The sequence below is a fragment of the Mustela lutreola genome, chromosome 3 (assembly GCF_030435805.1).
Source record: "Mustela lutreola isolate mMusLut2 chromosome 3, mMusLut2.pri, whole genome shotgun sequence".
Classification (NCBI taxonomy): Eukaryota; Metazoa; Chordata; class Mammalia; order Carnivora; family Mustelidae; genus Mustela; species Mustela lutreola.
Genome location: NC_081292.1, coordinates 28884087 through 28901287, shown reverse-complemented (window position 1 = coordinate 28901287; position 17201 = coordinate 28884087). Strand labels below are relative to the sequence as shown.

At 38.1% G+C, this 17201-nt stretch overlaps 1 protein-coding gene across 1 annotated transcript in view; it reads left to right on the top strand.

The window, feature by feature from the left end:
- Positions 1–17201, top strand: part of PKHD1L1 (PKHD1 like 1) — a 162340-nt gene that overhangs the window by 95862 nt on the left and 49277 nt on the right. Inside the window, exons 47-55 of the mRNA XM_059165766.1 lie at positions 127–368; positions 1409–1545; positions 3508–4537; positions 5002–5193; positions 9405–9556; positions 10705–10864; positions 11415–11586; positions 15412–15500; positions 16350–16498. Of these exons, the coding sequence (XP_059021749.1) occupies positions 127–368; positions 1409–1545; positions 3508–4537; positions 5002–5193; positions 9405–9556; positions 10705–10864; positions 11415–11586; positions 15412–15500; positions 16350–16498 (2323 nt within the window). The remainder of the gene's footprint in view (positions 1–126; positions 369–1408; positions 1546–3507; positions 4538–5001; positions 5194–9404; positions 9557–10704; positions 10865–11414; positions 11587–15411; positions 15501–16349; positions 16499–17201) is intronic.

Here is a 17201-nt window from a genome sequence, read left to right as displayed (position 1 = left end):
ATGTGACATTTTAAAATGTCCTATTTTACAGATGAAGTGTTTAAAGACCATAAGAGCAAATGCACTAAAACAAGATTATGTTGATTTAGATTAATTTTGAAAGTTTTTGTGTTAAAATTTTTACAGACACAGTCAACGAGAGAATGAGAAAAGGACCATCGCATCTGTCTCTGCCGATGGCACAGAGATAATGCTAACTGATCCGCTAAATTACACACACTTAGGAATCATTGTCACACTTCCTGATGGAACGCTGTTCGAGGCGAGAGCCGAAGTCGGAATTCTTACAAGAAATATTTTAATAAGAGGATCTGACAACGTGGAGTGGAATAACAAAATTCCAGCATGTCCTGATGGATTTGACACTGGTAATTTTAGCAGCCAGAGTGTGTCAACTTAAATCGTTTCCAGGCATTGCAAAAACGGTCCCTGGGAGCAAAATCACCCCCAGTTGAAAACTGCCAGACTAAGCAAAGAAGCCCCAAATGGCAGTGATTTCAAATGAGAAAGATTTATTTCTCATTCATGCTGCATGTGTCCAAAATGCTCACTGTACTGATTCCAAGATCTGGGCTTCTCCAGGCTCCCCCTCGAAAGAGGCCTCCATGATCTCTGGGACAGAAGAAATCATGCGATGGCCAGGGAGTCAGGCAACAGCACTTAATTACTTTGGTCCTGAAGTGGCATGTGTCTCTTCCACTCAACTGTCATTAGATAGAACTGATAACATAGCTCTGCTTAACTTACCACAGTTCTGTGTGTGCATGTGTGGATGCAGGTAGATAGATAGATACTTTTATGTAGTAACTAATACCATTACAATCCAGTATGTTGTCAAATACTAACAAACAGAGCTTAAGTATAGCCTTTCCTTCGATGGGATAAATGAAGCAAGGCTCCCTGGATTCAGTGTCAAATAATTGTGTCAAATAATCTACATTCTGATTCCAGTTCATGAAACCTCATTTCATCCTGTTTAAAATAAGAATATTTCCTGTTCTGTCCACTTACGACAGTTATAGGAATTAAGTGACAAAATGCATATTCTAGGGCTATACGAATAGAAGATTGCATTATGTTAATTCCCAAATCTTGGGGCAAAGCTTCAGAGATGATAAGACAAAATACCTTTATCAGTATTCATTCAACCATTCAAATATTTATTTGGTGTCTTTGAAAGATTCTGTAACTGGTGCTTTAGGAAATGCAAAGGGGAACAAGACAAGGTACATCCCTTGCTTGCTATTTAGAGGAGGCAATGATATGAATGCCCATAATTATGTCCCAGGATGAGATTAAAACGATACCTGAATAAAAAGATGTAATTAGGTATGGGAGAAATCTTAAAATGATGAGAGGATTTTTGCCATGGTTTTTCTTTATGTCGTCTTAAAAATTATTTTTAAAGGTGAATTTGCTACACAGACATGCTTCCAAGGCAAGTTTGGAGAGGAAATAGGAAGTGACCAATTTGGAGGCTGCATTATGTTTCATGCTCCCATACCTGGTGCTAACATGGTAACTGGGAGAATAGAATATGTCGAGGTAAGAAGTGTTATTGGTACATCATGATGGTTTGCCAAAGGTTATCCATAAATAAGTAAATGCTGAACACCTGCTATTTGTCACCTGCTGCTTATAATCTGGCAGAGGAGATGGATAAGTAAACACGCAGTTTTGAAACACCCAATTATTCACCCATTTAATCATGCCAAAATTTTGTTTCTCTGTTTTTCTCACACGCCGCATCAAATTCATCAATAAGTTCTATCCACACTGCCCAAAAAATGCAAGGACCCACATCGAATCTCTCTCCACTGCTGCTACCTGATTCCCACCCAAGCCACTGTCCCCTCTGACCTAACTACTGTCATTTTCTCCTAAGTCATCATCTCACATCTACCCTTTCTCTAGCAGAATCTCCACACCACAACCAAATGAACATTTTTAAGTATACATTAGATGTTGTTGCCCTCTGTTTAATGGCTTCTTATTACACCTAAAAGAAAAAGCACAAGTCCTTCCCGTAGGACACACACAACCTGTCCCTCAGCTGGTCTTTGACTTTACCTCCTTTGATTCTACTCCTAGCTCATGCCATGCTGGCTACATGGGCCTCTTTATATCCACTGACCATGCCAGGCATATTTCTGTCTCAGGTTCCTTCCCTTTGCTCTTCCTTATGCTTGGAATTCTCCTCTACGAAATGCGTGTGTGGTTCACATTCATTTCACTCGGTGTCTCCTCAAGGGTTCTCTCTTAAGAGAGGCCTTTCCTCACCACCTTTACTGGAAATAACTGCCCAAACCTGTTTTCCTTTATTTACTCATAACTCCTGACTTATATCTATTTTCGATCTCTCCCTCTAGAGCAAAAACTCAGTTAGTTCAGAGATTTTGTCTTTCTGGTTTTCTGCTGATTCTCATGTGGTTAAAACAGTACTTGGCATATAACAGGTTTTTTGTTAATATTTAGTTAGGGGAGGAGGAAGGAAGGAAGATAGGTAGGTAGGAAGGAAGGAAGGAAGGGGGCAGGGGGAGGGAGTGTAGGAGAGAGAGAGGGATAGTAAAAATCTATAAATCTATTACACTGAGAACACCTATATTACAAATAACATATTGAGGCTGAGAGAGTCCACATTTGTATTTTATGAAACTTCCCTTTCTCCTAGAATATGTGACACAGATGTGACATCTGAGATATGGACTGAGTGAGGTTGCCAGGGTCAATCTTTGTATAGGTTATTAATAATAGCTAATTTTAAATTTTTAGATGAAGAATAAAAATAAGTAGGTGCCCTACCATCTTACTTCCTAACCTTCTGGGATCATCACACACACACACACGCACATGCACACACTTGTACACATACTCACACACTGACATCCTCTGTATTAAATTACTAGACCGTAGACCTATTGAAAGAAAGCACAGCACAGTGGTTAATAATGGCACCAAATGTAGGATCAGACCACCTTGGATTTGAATGGAGTTTTATAATCATGAACAAGATGCTTGGCCTTTGTGAACTTCAATGTCTTCATCTGTAAAATGAAGTTGATGATCACTGGCTACGTGTAGGACCATGGGGACAGCTGTGATCATGCATACACAACACAGCACAATATCTGGCACATGGCAAACATTCAAGCAATGTTTCTGATTATTATATAAGAATCAAAGTGAAGGAGAAAAATAAGTATTTGGGAGGTTTTATATTGCTAAACATGCAAGTTTAGTAATAGACTGAAGTGAAAAGCAGAAGATCCAAAGGTGGGTTTTGTTCATTCATTTGGTAACAAGTATGGGCTGCTATATATTGAATAAAAGAATGTGGGTTGAAGGTCACACAACATTTTCAAATGATGAATGTGAATGCTGTGGAAGATATAAATGTATTAATTATTATTATTATATTGGAGATTATTTTGAAAAAAGAAGACAGAAGTCAGGCACATTATGAGTCTATGTGTATCACTAAATAACTATGATTTCTGGACTTGACAGATATTCCATGCTGGCCAGGCTTTCCGGTTGGGGCGTTATCCAATACATTGGCACCTGCTTGGAGATTTACAGTTTAACTCTTATGTAAGAGGCTGTGCAATTCACCAGACCTATAACAGAGCCGTCACCATCCATAACACACATCACCTGCTGGTGGAGCGGAATGTTATATATGATATCAAGGGAGGAGCGTTTTTTATAGAAGATGGTATTGAACATGGCAACATCTTGCAGTATAACTTGGCAGTATTTGTGCAGCAAAGTACAAGTCTTCTGAATGATGATGTGACCCCGGCTGCATTTTGGGTAACGAATCCAAACAACACCATACGACACAATGCGGCTGCTGGTGGTACTCACTTTGGCTTTTGGTACCGAATGAATAACCACCCTGATGGGCCATCCTATGACCGAAACATTTGCCAAAAAAGAGTTCCTCTTGGAGAATTCTTTAACAACACTGTTCATTCTCAAGGTTGGTTTGGATTGTGGATATTTGAAGAATATTTCCCCATGGAAACAGGAGCTTGTACTTCTACAGTACCAGTGCCTGCAATATTTAATTCTCTGACTACTTGGAACTGTGAAAAAGGAGCCGAATGGGTCAATGGAGGTGCCCTTCAGTTCCGTAACTTTGTGATGGTGAATAATTTTGAGGCTGGAATCGAGACGAAGAGGATTCTGGCTCCTTATGTTGGAGGATGGGGTGAAACCAATGGAGCAGTGATTAAAAATGCCAAAATAGTTGGGCATCTCGATGAACTGGGAATGGGGTCAGCATTTTGCACAAGGAAAGGCCTTATTCTCCCATTTAGTGAAGGCTTGACTGTATCATCTGTACAATTTATGAACTTTGACCGTCCCAAGTGTGTAGCTTTGGGAGTGACGTCCATCACTGGAGTGTGTAATGAGAGATGTGGAGGCTGGAGTGCAAAATTTGTTGACATCCAGTATTTTCACACACCAAACAAGGCTGGTTTTCGATGGGAACATGAAGCGGTACTGATTGATGTTGATGGTTCCCTTACAGGTAAATGTTATGTTCTGATTTCTGATAAATTGGAAACATATTTGTGTTAACACAGAGAGTTGAATTGTCAAAGCAGATGCACATGAATCACAGGTCTTACCCAGTACCAAACTTTGTGAGTGATTTGAGGATATAGGTCAACACTAGGCACAGATGAGACGTTCTTTGCTGGAAGAGACCCAAATGGTCAAATGCAGCCTCCTAAAATACCGTTTTTTTCTTGCATTTGCACTTGGCTCCCTGACTGAAGAGTCCACTACAAAGCCTTTGCATGGGGTCCTCTTGTCCCATGTTGACCTCACCCTTCAAACACCCCCCTGCAAAATGCACCAGGACTTTTAGAGTTTGCTACTGGTGCTATGGGTCACAGTAGCTATATGTTGTAGATTTGGGGATCCTGTTTTGTTTTGTTTTTTGGTTTTCTTACATGATATAGGAAACATGCTGTTATGTCCATCTCCCAGGTCACAGAGGACACACCGTCATTCCACACAGCTCACTGCTGGACCCTTCTCACTGCACTCAAGAAGCTGAGTGGAGCATTGGGTTCCCGGGGGCTGTCTGTGACACCTCAGTCAGTTTCCACCGCTTGGCATTCAACAAACCTTCTCCGGTATCTCTGCTTGAAAAGGATGTGGTTCTCTCAGACTCTTTTGGTAAGTGGAATATAATATAATAGAAGCTACTGACTTAAATATGGTTTTCTATTTTCATCATCATCTTTTTTAAGTTGTCGGTCACTGGTTGGAACATGGGAAAAGTATGTTTGTATCAGTCAGTAACCAGGCAGGAAACAAATAACACACCCCCCAAATGGGCATGTAAAGAGTATTGAGTAAATACGTGGGCCAGCACAATGTTCTGCTTGCTCAAGAAACCTCCAGACAATATTACAACAGAGAGTAGGAAAGTTGACATCGTCCTTGGAGCAAGATGATAAGATATACCATCATCCCTGCCAGTGGAGGCAGACCCTTTTGATTATCTCTGATGATTGAAATGGGATGAGGGGGCATTTCTTAGGTCAGTAGCTATACACCAGGTACCAAGGATTGCCGGTTTGCTCATCTGTTTCAGTAACGATACCGTACTTGGAATACCAGATGAGCTCGATATCATTACCAGACTCAGTTGCATTAATTTGCTGTCATTACTCATGATCTATCTGGCGATTGCACCAGCCAAACAAGGAAGGTAAATGGGGATGGCCCTTTGGTTGAGAGAGGCAGGAGCCCACCAAGAACCCCCTACAACCTCACGGGGAGAGAGTCGGGGGAAGAAGTAGCTCATTTCACATTCCTCCTTGCCTTGCTTCTTCTTCTGCCTCCTTTTGTCCAAACTCATGGAGTATGGCAAACAATGAATCTGTAAGAAAAACAGTAAGTATGCAGCGCCTCTTTTATCATTTATTATGATGTTATCAGTTATTATAGTTAGCTTTAGAACATTCTTACTAGAGTTTCTTCCTCCTATGAATTGAAAGGGACATACACCCACTCTCTGGGTAATGGTTATACTCATTGCCTCGGTGACTTAATGTTATGAACCTGGCAGCCATTTCTTTTCTTCCGATAATCAGATGTCCAGAATGGAGCAACATTACTTAAACTTTTAGAGACTATGGTACAACAAACAGTATTTTAAGCACAGTAGCTGTGAAAGTTTTCTGAAAGGCTAAAACTAAAAGGAGCCAAAACATCAAAAGCAAATGATGTTATTTTATCTGGTGAGGTAATATGTTAGTATTTCCCACTACTATGTTATAAAATAGTTATTTATGATAAGACTTTCAATCATATCTCCAAATACTTTATGACATACCTGTGAATAGATTGAACATTAGATTTTTATAAAACAGTCTAAGATAATTTTATAGTGTAAGATAATATATCAGAAATGTAGAACCATCCTGGGTAAATTATTTTAAATATACAGCAAGATAAGAGAGATATATACCTTACACAATTAATTTTTAAGCAGTAATATTTAAACATTTTAAATATTTTGGAGTTTTTTTTTGTTGTTGTTATTAGTGGTGGCAGTAGTGATGATTTAGAGAGAAGTTTTGTGTTTTTATTTTTGATTCGACAAATCTAATACTTCTGAATTTATGAGATTGTAGCTTTCTTGTAAAGTCTCTCTGGGCCTTTTTGCCAGATCCTTTCAGGAATGAAGATTTTTATTTAATTACTAAACTGAACACCTTGGTGGAAAGATCGATAAATTTATCTTCCTGTCACCCACATAACTCAACACAAGACATTGCAAATAGTAGGAACTCAGTAACTATTGAATTGCAATGGAATTAGTTGTAGTACTCAGACCAAATTACAGAGTAGAGAAAACATCACTCCAGGTACTTTTCTTTTTAGTGTGACATAAAAAATAAAACAGCTTTCATAGTTGAGAATATTTGACTCTTTTTTTATCTGCATTAAAGCCAAATAAAATGATTTAGTACAGAAAAAATAGAACACTTGTTTTCATTTTATATATGCATATTAAATGAATCAAAAATTGAACAAATAGGGGCACCTGGGTGGCTCAGTGGGTTAAGCCTCTGCCTTCGGCTCAGGTCATGATCTCAGGGTCCTGGGATCGAGTCCCCCATCGGGCTCTCTGCTCAGCAGGGAGCTTGCTTCCCTCTCTCTCTCTCTACCTGCCTCTCCATCTACTTGTGATCTCTCTCTGTCAAATAAATAAATAAAATCTAAAAAAAAAAAAAATTGAACAAATATACTACAACAGTGGGAAATAAGATTGGACATATAACTTTATATATAACTTTAGATAATTTGATCAAAGTGTCTCATGCATGATCATATGATGTGTATAGCTTTATGTGTATATGTGTGAATATATGTATCTTTATGAATATCTTTGTAAAGTTAGACCAGATGGCAAATTAATTTGAGACATGTACTATTAGTGATATTATAGACCAGATGGTAGATTAATTTCAGACACTTATTCTTAGTAATATTTTTTTAAAATATCAACTTCAGATTTCAGTCCAAGATGCTTAAAATCAACATAGTAAAAATAAGTGCTTCTGAAAAAATTAAGGAAACACAAATAACTATGAAAAATGACAATAAGGTTTTTTTTTAATGTATTTATCCATTTTATAGAGAAGGGAAGAGCACGAGAAGGAAGGGACAGAAGAACAGAGGCACCATGCCCAGCAAGCAGGGAGACTGATGTGGGGCTTGATATCATGACCCTGCGATCATGGCCTTAGCCAAAATCAAAGAGTTGAATGCTTAGCTGAACCACCCAGGCACCTCACAATTAGTTTTACTTACAAAAAGAGAATTATCAAGCAAATTCAGGTTAAAGTATAATTCCAAGCATCAGAAAACTTCAGTGGAATTTGGTTCTACCAAATGTAGAGCAAATTCTGGAGGTTTTGGATGATTTTCATGAACTCTTATGTAAGTCAGCTGTTGCTTCATGACAGACTATCCCCAAACTGAAGAGCTTAAACCTACAATCATTGTTTTCACTCTCATGTCTGAGGACTGGATTGGTTGATTTTGGTTGTGCTCAGATAGGATGCTATGCTTGAAGGTGAGGATCCACTGGGCTTTGCTCCTCCCTCAGTTTCCCGCATGTATTTATTACAGAGCGCAGGCTGGACGGAGAGCCAGCGACCCAGGGCAGGCTCTTTTCATTGCAGTGGTAGAGGTTCAAGATGGCAAGCTTCATCCAGCAAATACTTCTCAGATGTTTAGGACTGTCCCATCACCAACATCAACAGGTTAGGGATGTCTACTCTGCACTCAAGGACAGACAAAGAAATGAATATTTACTGAGGAATCTAATCATAGCTCTCGTACCCGGCAGGTCTTTTGGAACTGTATATTTTTAAGGTCTTTGCTCATGGTCTTTCTAAATATAATGCTAATTCATGAGCCTAAGAATTAATAAATTTGTTCCTCCTTGATATTGGAACTTTTTTGCCTTATTCTTCAAAGAAAAAGAATGACAGTTTATTTCATAATCTTTCATCTAGCTTCCTCCCTGTAAATTTGCAAGGGAAGAGTTTGCAAATTTAACATGAAAGTCAATCAAAGATGAAAAGAGAGAGGGGACAGAGGGGGGAAAAAAATAGAATATGGGCAATTAGTCATGTCTTCTTTATATTGTAAGAAATCTTTTCAAATCTTTACCTGAAGGTGTCAGGTACGCTTTCATGAACAAAGCGTTACCAAATCAAGTAGTTTATTTTTTCCCATAACAAGTAATTTAGGTTGCAAGTTTGTCATTCACAAACCTTAGGGTGTCATGGCCAGTGTTCGTGGTAAGTCTGATGGTAGTCTAGATTCTTAAGAGCTTCAAATTAAAACTTTCTATTAGTACTTGTCATGCAGGTTTTGATAAACTCAACAAATACTGGAGAATCTAATAAAGAATTAGAACTTATATTTGCATACCCTATAAATCAAGCATCCTGAATTAATTAACACTCTTAAAAGAATAACAATCTTGTTTTAGATCAATGATATTTAAAGAATTGTGTTAATATATTTAAGCACTTCTGTCATAGTAGTCACTAATCATCATGTTTGAATTTTATCTTCCCCAAGGAATAAAGACTTCATCTCAATTCAGAATTCCAAATGAGAAGGCACTTTATGTTTCAGTTAAGTGTAATATGAAACATTGGAACCTTCAGTTAACAAAGACATTTAGAACATAGTAATGAAATGCTATTCTGACCTCTTCAGACACTTCCAAAGACTAGGCTAATTTTTCCCATTTGCACTTGTTTGTAAAAAAAAAAAAAAAAAAAAAAAAAAAAAAAAAAAGTAATTTTCTAGAGGTAGAGATCACTGTTATTTGTTTGTTTTATATTCTGCTATAGGCACAAGCATTGTTCCCTTTCAGAAGAAACGACTGACTCATATGTCTGGATGGATGGCTCTAATTCCAAATGCAAAGCACATTAATTGGTATTTTAAAGATGTAGATCACATAACGAATATATCCTATACATCAACATTCTATGGATTTAAGGTAAACAAAGAGCTATAAAGTTCATCTTCTAATAATGATGACTGTATATTATGCGAATGCAGCCTACTTCCTATCCTTAGACCAGTTGTTAGGCCCAGAATGTGCTTGCCTCACATGCTGACCTGTCGAAGTCCTCACACACTTCATGACCTACCCTAAATGGAAGAAGCAAGCTAAAAAAAGGAACTTTGTGAGGAATCAGATGTAAGCCATATCTTTGCCATATTCCCCCAAATACTAAGCTTGGGTCCTCTTATTATTACCATGAAAGTAACTAACATTTATTGAGTGCTTATGATTTTCCAGGTACCAGGTAAGGACTTTAGAATTTGTATTTTAAAATATACCAAATACAGACAATGACCGGCCAATTCCTGTCATAGGTGTGCCCACCACCGAGCTCTATCTGGATCATTCTATAAATGATCATTCTGTAAATGTTTCTGTGAAACATTCTTTGAATTTTTACTTTTTATTTTTTTTATTTATTTTATTTTTTTTTAAAGATTTTATTTATTTATTTGTCAGAGAGAGAGCGAGCGAGAGTAAGCACAGGCAGACAGAGTGGCAGGCAGAGTCAGAGGGAGAAGCAGGCTCCCCGCGGAGCAAGGAGCCCAATGTGGGACTCGATCCCATGACGCTGGGATCATGACCTGAGCTGAAGGCAGCTGCTCAACCAACTGAGCACTCAGGCATCCCTGATTTTTTTTTTTAGAGAAATAAACATTTTTGATGAAATGAAAGCCCCCTCTATGGCCCCCTCTATCGCATTCCCCGCTCTCCACCTCCAGTGGTCACCAATGAACTGGGTGTTTTCATCCCCATATGTGTTCTTCTACTTACACTGCATATGTACATCCAAGAATAAGACCGAGCATTGTTTTAAATCTTTTCAAATACTACAGAAATAAAACATTCTCCAAATACGCGCGTGTGTGTGTACAGAAAGATTATCATTGCCTTCAGATAGAGTTAGCATTTTTGTCATAGGCATATAAAATGTTGCTAAACAAAATATGAAAGTAGGATGACAAACTAACACCAAAACTTGAGTCTAAATATAAGGGCTAATTATATGTCATCAAAATTAATGTATGTTATGCAGGATATTGACATATAAAATCATATTTGGGGGCAAACACTTCTAGGAAGAAGATTATGTAATTGTATCTCATAACTTCACTCAAAATCCTGATATGTTTAAAGTTATTGACATGAGGAATGGCTCTTCAAATCCGCTGAGTTGGAATACTAGCAAGAATGGAGACTGGCACCTTGAAGCAAACACAAGTACTCTATATTACTTGGGTATGTATTCATTAGGCAAAAGTGATTATTTTATCCAATGCTTTGTCTGAAGGAAGAGAAAAATTGCTTAATGGGCAAATATGTTATAGAGTGTCCTCTGTATAGTATGATTCAAGAAATGTTTGCTGAGTAAAAGGATTGGAGATTAAATTTATGTTGAAAAAGACCTTGAGTTGAATAAAAAGCTTACGTTTTATGTTTGGAGATAATGCCAACATGGTTACAAATGGCCCTAACATTTATTTCACAAAATTAGGGGAAATGAGTACAAAGGAAGCTGTCAAATATTTTGTTTCATGTTTTAGCATTTTATTATTTGGCGGAACTAAAAAATATTCAAGAATAAATTTTGAGTTCCAAAATTTTTTTTTTTTTTGGTCAGGACATTTTGTGTGCTTCTCAATAAGACATGTGCTTTTCATCAGAATTTTTTCATACATATCCCATACATTTGAACCTCTACCAAGTTATCTTCTAAAGAATATTTTCAAATTGCCATGATTTTGTCTACATTTCATCATCATATTAATTTAAATTGTTTCACTTTCAGTGTCAGGACGAAATGACGTTCAGCAGAGCCAGCCCATTTCTGGGACCCTGGATCCTGATGCGAAAGATGTGGTTATTAATTTCCAAGCTTACTGCTGCATTCTCCAGGACTGCTTTCCTGTACACCCCCCATCAAGAAAACCAGTTCCCAGGAAGCGACCAGCCACATATAAGTATATAGGCCTTTTGTTTGTTAATACCTTCCATGGCACTTGACAGAATTCTTTTCACATGTCACTCTTGGGTGAGAAAATAATGTCCTCATCCTGAACAATGCCTTGTAAGTCACAAGTCGCTTTCACACTCAGTACTTCACATGGGCCTTATAGCCACCCTGATGAGAAAATGGAAAAAAATCTCACAAAAGGTTTTGTGTGAATGTTACCGGTAATCTTAGTAACTTGCAGAATGTTGGATATGGACTATTAGACCAATCCTCTTATGATAAGGTGAGAAAGCTGAAGTCAGTGACCTTTAGTGAATTATCCAAGATCACAGAACTTCTTGGTGATACCTCCGGAAGAGCAAGAGAAATGAAATCTCATTAATCCAATCCTTTCTTAGTAGGTAGTGTCTTTTTGTCTACAATAACTGTCAGGGCCAAATCTCATAATACAACTTACTTAATTTTGTTTCGAATGTATGATCCCCTAATATCTGTTAATTCTTACAGTTAAAAATGATTTTTCTATCTTTGAAACTTACATAACCCTTTATCTTTATTTTTCATGTGGAACATCACTCTCTATCTTGTGTTATAGTAATCATCAGACATCATGGAACGAGCATGTGAGAGTTGGTACTAGTCTTTTAAGGCCGTTAAAAGTATGATCCTGATCTGATGTATATTTGTATCTGTTAGGGACAAATGGTAATCATAAAAATAGCAATTGTGTTGAAAAAAGCTAACATTTCGTGGGCACATAATAACCCGCTTCTATGCATCAAACACAACTCAAGTGTTTTTTATTACTTGAATTACATTCCAAAGTATACAGATACAGCAGTAACTATTGTACATAAGAATAATAATTGAGGGGCACCTGGGTGGCTCAGTGGATTAAAGCCTCTGTCTTCGGCTCAGGTCATGATCCCAGGGTCCTGGGATCGAGCCCCACATCGGGCTCTCTGCTCAGCGGGGAGCCTGCTTTCTTTCTCCTCTCTCTGCCTGCCTCTCTGCCTACTTGTAATCTCCGTCTGTCAAATAAATAAATAAAATATTTTTTTTAAAAAAAGAATAATAATTGAATTTTTTGATATATTAATTTGATCATTAAAAAATATTTAAGCACCTGCTATGGCCCAGGCACTGTGCTGAGCACTGGAGGGTCAATTGTAAACAACACAGATGTGGTCCCACTCATCCCACTCCCATTCTAACCAAAGAGATAGACGCCAACACAAGCAAGCAAGGAAACAAAAGAGTAAATGAAAAAAAGCACATGAGTGTGAGTTGTGATAAAGGTTATAAGGGAAATGGACAGGCAGCTGGGAGAGAGTAGTATGGGAAGGACCTCCTTTTGGTACAGTGATGAGGGATAGTTTCTCACAGGAGGGGACATTCCAGCTGATACCCAGAGGGTGAGGAAGAGCTGACCATGTGATAAAGGGTGGGGGAGGAGGGTGCTAGGCACAGAAAGCATCCTGGGCAGAGGTCCTGCTGTGGGAAAGAGTCTGGCATATCCAAGAACAGAGAGAACAGCGTAGCTGGACCCCTGTGAGCAGAGGAGAGTGGCCTGGAAATGGTGTTGGAAACAAGTGGAAATCAGACCAGTCAGGTCATGCAGGCAGTTAGTCTTAAGAAATAGAAAAAGCTTTTAAATGATTTTCATCTGAGAAGCAATGTACTCCAAATTACATTTTGGAAAGATCACTTTTGCTGCTCTGTCAGTATTACAGAGGGCTGGTGGAGAGAGGAGGGAGGCTCCTGAAAAGACTTTATTTATTTATTTTTTCACGAAAAGATTTAGAGAGACATGTCATCAGGGTTATTGGCCAAAAGTCCTTATATAGGCTAAGGTAGATAAAATTATTGAAAATTTAATTAATATTTATTATGTACTCACATGGTAGATTTAGATTGGTCTAGACCAGGATGTGATAGAGGAATATGTTGGTATGCTAAATGTATATGTCTTTTTTTTTTTTTTTTTTTTAAAGATTTATTTATTTATTTATTTGACAGAGAGATCACAAGTAGACAGAGAGGCAGGCAGAGAGAGAGAAGCAGGCTCCCTGCCGAGCATGGAGCCCGATGTGGGGCTCGATCCCAGGACCCTGAGATCATGACCTGAGCCGAAGGCAGCGGCTTAACCCACTGAGCCACCCAGGCACCCCTGTATATGTCTTAACATATAACTTCCCCCCACCCCTGACAGTATGAATTCTGCTCACTAGAAATAGCTATAATTGGATTTATTAATTTATATTATACAGATAGCTATCAGTGAAAATAAACAAAATCTTGATCCAGGATGGGTACCTCAAGATTAGGATACAAAGCCCTAATATGCAACACACATATGGTTTGTTTAAGAGGTGTTAGGCTCTATGGATCATAACCGTGGGCAGTAAGAAGAACAATATATAACATGCATATGCTGTTGGGGATAAGAATGAAAGGCTATTGATCTTGAGAAAAACTAGATAAAATCAATGATGGAATCATACAATGCTGGTCAGATTTTTTAGTTAGAAAGAGAACACCTGTACCCCTGGGGATAAAAATATATGTTTATAAAAAATAAAAAATTAAAAGTAAAAAAAAAAAATAAAATAAAAGTGGTAGGAAATTTTAAAGGGAAAAAAAAAAAGAAAGAGAACAATTGTTAAACATAACCTTCTTGGAAATTGCTTCCTGAAAAATAATGTTTTATTGTTAATTCTAAATTAACTGCTAATCTTTCTTTTAAACCTAGTAAAACAAATTTTTATAATGAATTTTAACATGTTTCTTAGTTATAAAACTTAATAATTCAAATGTATAATGTAAGTACACTTCAACCAAACTATATATTGACTGTTTTGTAGAATTCCAGAATTCGTATCATGGAATTTTTAAATTTCTTACTAGTTCTGGAAACAACCTCTGATTGTAAATGTTTTCCAGTGGGAAAAAGTCATCAACTTTATAATAATATTCTTTGCAACAATTTGCATTGGGGTGGTTTCTGGAAGGTATAATGATGAAAAGTGGAGACTGCTTCTCCTCCAAAGCACTTTTTCTATCTGTTTCAGATGAGCATAACCTTCACTCTGGTCGCAGACATGACATCCCTGATCCCAGCCCAGGGCATTAACCTCATTGACGCATCCTTACCAGTTCAGAGACTACCCTTCTAGCCTTCCATTCACAAAATCGAACAACCCTATCCTCTCACTGCCCCCATGCAGTAGCACCATATGTAAGGATCTTTAAAGGACAAGGGATGAATTTCCTTTCACTTTCTACCATGTGAAATCTTTTTTTTTTTTTTCTTTCAAGATTTGTTTATTTGAGAGATAGAGTGAGAGAGAGAGCAAGCCAGGAGAAGGGCAAAGAGAGGGAGTGAGGGAATCTCAAGTAGATTCCCCACTAGGCAAAGGGCCTGAAGTGGGGCTTAGTCTCTCCCTGAGATCATCTCCTGAGCCAAAATCAAGAGTCTGATGCTTAATCCATTGAGCCACCAGGCACCCTTCTACCATGTGAAATCTTATAAGGATATTAAATAATTTACATTTTGGCTAAAATCTGGGTATCACAATGAGGATTTAGTGGGAGAAAAGGTGATTCGGACTGTAGATGAAAAGGAAGTTTTCTTTAATGGAGAAAAAAAAAAGCTGTACGTATAGTCCTATGTGTTGTGTATTCTACCAATTGTACTTATTAGCTTGCCTGCTTACTGAAATTGTAAAGTCTCTAATTTGCGTTCTATCATCCCAAAACATGTAGTATAAGGAGATGGTCATTAAGTATGTAAAGGTAATCCTTAGTGGAACTATTTCTCTTCTCTTTTCAGCTTATGGTCCAATGATTCTTTCTGGCAATCATCTCGAGAAAATAATTATACTATACCTCACCCAGGAGCAAATGTGGTTATTCCTGAAGGTAAGTACATAAACATAGACAAAATGCCTGTGTTTGTGACATTAGGACAGATAGCACAGCGTTAGAATTGCACCTCTATGCTCTTAAGAGAGCAAATGTGAAGAGATGGATTCTAGTAGTGTGTTGTGGATACCAGACCTAGCCTTCTGGGTTTTATGTGAATTTATTTATTTTTTATTTTTTATTTTTTTTCCTAAAAATTTTATTTATTTACTTGAGAGAGAGAGAGAGTGAGAGAGCCTTAGGGGGGAGAAGGTCAGAGGGAGAAGCTGACTCCCTGCTCAGCAGGGAGCCCCATGTGGGACTCAATCCTGGGACTCCAGGATCATGACCTGAGCTGAGGGCAGTCACTTAACCAACTGAGCCACCCAGGCACCCCTGGGTTTTATGTGGATTTAAACGTGAATATTAAGGATAATAGATTTTCTGGAAGAGTCAAGAATAAGTCATTGTGTGGAAAAAGGGTTATAAACTTTGAAACCAATACTCACTGGTAAGGGTGTCAGTGTTTTTATCTATAAGCTATATATTTTTTTCTTTTTAATTTTTTATTTTTTATAAACATATTATATATTTTTATCCCCCGGGGTACAGGTCTGTGAATCGCCAGGTTTACACACTTCACAGCACTCACCATAGCACATACCCTCCCCAATGTCCATAACCCCACCCCCCTTCTCCCAGCCCCCCTCCCCCCAGCAACCCTCAGTTTGTTTTGTGAGATTAAGAGTCACTTATGGTTTGTCTCCCTCCCAATCCCACCTTGTTTCATTTATCTATAAGCTATATTACGAATTATATTTCTTATATTATATTGTTTTTTATTTCTTATATTATATTGTTTTATAGGAACATGGGTTGTAGCAGACACAGATATTCCACCAATGGAAAGTCTCGTTATTTGGGGAGTTCTGGAACTGGAAGATAAACATAACACGGGAGCTGCAGAGTCTTCTTACCGAAAAATTGTTCTGAATGCTACCTACATATCACTTCAGGTAAGAGGGAGGGTCTTACGGTCTATACCTTTATTAGTCAAATTCTAAGATGTTGGCTATTTCCTGAAAAAAATTACAAGAAAGCATATTCAGGGGTGCCTGGGTGGCTCAGTGGGTTAAGCCTCTGCCTTCGGCTCAGGTCACAATCTCAGAGTCCTGGAATCGAGTCCTGCATCAGGCTCTCTGCTCAGCAAGGAGCCTGCTTCCCTCTCTCTCTGCCCGTGTCTCTGCCTACTTGTGATCTCTCTCTGTCAAATAAATAAATAAAATCTTTAAAAAAAAAAAAACGAAAGCATATTCAATTGATATGAATAAAAACTCAATTGACTCTAACCTATGAGATGCAAGCCTCATTAAGTCCAACATATTTCCACTTTCTTTTCAACTGGTGGCTACATATTCCTTAGGGAGTAATCATGCTACTTCTTACTGTGAAGTTTGCCCATTTTTAATCATATGTAGAATATTTGTATTACTATTAGGTAAACCTAAACCCGCAACTTGGTCTAACTACTAGAGAATCCCCAGGAGTTCTGGAAACAAGCTATGAAGTGCTGTTAAAAGTAAGTGTTTAGGGGTGTCTGGATGGTTTAGTCAGTTAAGGGTCTACCTTCTGCTCAGGTCATGATTCCAGGATCCTGGAATTGGGCTCCTGGCTCATCGGGGAGTCTGCTTTTCCCTCTTCCTTTACCCCTCCCCCAGC